General features: G+C 56.4%; 1 protein-coding gene across 1 annotated transcript in view; it reads left to right on the forward strand.

Moving 5' to 3' along the window:
• Positions 1 to 291: 291 nt before the first annotated feature.
• LOC103271547 overlaps positions 292 to 1,727 on the forward strand; it is a gene marked incomplete at its 3' end in the record, with an annotated part of 11,622 nt that continues 10,186 nt past the window's right edge. Inside the window, exons 1-2 of the mRNA XM_021718045.1 lie at positions 292 to 356; positions 1,475 to 1,659. Coding sequence (XP_021573720.1) covers positions 292 to 356; positions 1,475 to 1,659 — 250 coding nt within the window. The remainder of the gene's footprint in view (positions 357 to 1,474; positions 1,660 to 1,727) is intronic.

Here is a 1,727-nt window from a genome sequence, read left to right on the forward strand (position 1 = left end):
ATGAGGTCTTGCCAAGTTGCCCGGGCAGGTCTCGAACCCGCGGGCTCAGGCAATTCACTCGCCTCAGCCTCCCAAAGTGCTGGGATTATAGGCTGAGCCATCGAGCCTGGCCTGATGTGTTCTTGTGATGTGTTCTCCATGGTTTTCTGTGGCAGCACTTTGAGACGGCTCTTTTTGCTAAAAAGCTGCACTAGCAGCTCATCACGATTTCTTGTGCTGCCAGAAAATGCTGCCGAGCCTTCAGTTGGCTGAGGCTGTTGACCTGGACACAGTCAAGGGGGAGGAAGCCCCATGCTGTCTGTCCTGGCCAAGAGCAGGACCTACGGGATACTCTCAGCAACCGCAGGTGCCAAGCAGTGAGTGGTAGCCCCTTCTGTGGCAAGCCTCTGTGGAGGGCCACATTCCACCCTCAGGGTTCATTAAACTTTGTGGAAGCTGGGCAATGTTCTGGATTCCTTCTGGTGTTTTGTAATCCTGTGATGAAATTTAGATACTGAGACTTCAAGTAGAGTCCAGTAGGGAACCTTTCTGCCTTGAGAAAATTGAAACGGTCAGGGCAGGGAAGAGAGGGGAGCCCTGAGACATGCTATGGTGAGGTCTCTGTCAATTCTGTTTCATGCCGCTTTCTACAAGATGCTCTTCAGGAACCCAAAGGAATCTCCTTTCCTACAGACCTCGGTTACAGTCTGGTAGGGAAAGAACCAACTCATTCTGTTTCTGGAAGACTTAGGTTCAAGTCCAGCCACTGGCACGTTGTGTCCCAGTTTCCTGAACTGTCACACTCAGTCCTGCTTCCCTGGAAGGGATCTCATTAGTGGTGAGAAGCCCCAAGCCAGAAGTCAGGACAACAAATTCTAGCCTTGGCTCTAACAGAAACCCACTGTTAAGCAAGTTCCTTAAGTTCTCTCTTACTCGGTTTCTCAAAATGTAAGAGGATTGAGCATGTCTGTTCCACTGGCTTCTGCGAGATACAGACCATAGGAGATGTGAGGTGTTTGGATAAACACCGTGGCCCCAACTATCAGGTGCAAACTCAGGTGTGCAGGAAAGCGGGCTGGGAGTCTTCCGAGGCGCAAACAACCAAAACTTGTTTACTTTAGACGTAGAGAGAATATGCTTTTTTGAATGAAACCGGCTAGCCGGGATGATTTCCGGGCGGCCTTCCCGGGTAATCGGGCAGCAGGCTGAGGGAGGATTTCCAAAATGAGGACAAGCTGCAAGACCAGCCCGGCGTCCTCCCGGGCTCCCTGGTGTCCTCCTCGGCTCCCGAGCGCCACCTGGGGCCTCGTCCACGCTACTGCCCAGAAACCACGTGTAAGAAAGTGCTTACAACCTAACCACGCACTTGGGTTTCAACCCCCCCTAACCAATAGGGAAGGGGGAGGCGGGGCAGGTGAAAGCAAGAGGCCAGTCAGCTCCCGCTCTAGGAGGGCAGGGCGGGGCTCGGGTGTCACCGCGTTGGGTTTGTCCGCAGCGCGGATTACTTTTCCCGAAGGCTGGCGGGCTTCACTCCGGTCGGCGCCGCCGCTCGCGCGCTCCTGCTCTGCCGCCACGGTCCGGGGGCTGCCGGTCCCGGGACCATGTGTGACGGCGCCCTGCTGCCCCCTCTCGTCCTGCCCTTGCTGCTGCTGCTGCTTTGGGGACTGGACCCGGGCGCAGGTAGCCGCCCTCTCCCGCCGGCCCCGGGTCTGGCGGCCACCTTCCGCGGCGCTCCGGAGGCTTGCAGG

This window comes from Carlito syrichta, unplaced genomic scaffold (genome assembly GCF_000164805.1).
Source record: "Carlito syrichta isolate Samal-C Ts95f unplaced genomic scaffold, Tarsius_syrichta-2.0.1 Scaffold311755, whole genome shotgun sequence".
Lineage (NCBI taxonomy): Eukaryota > Metazoa > Chordata > Mammalia > Primates > Tarsiidae > Carlito > Carlito syrichta.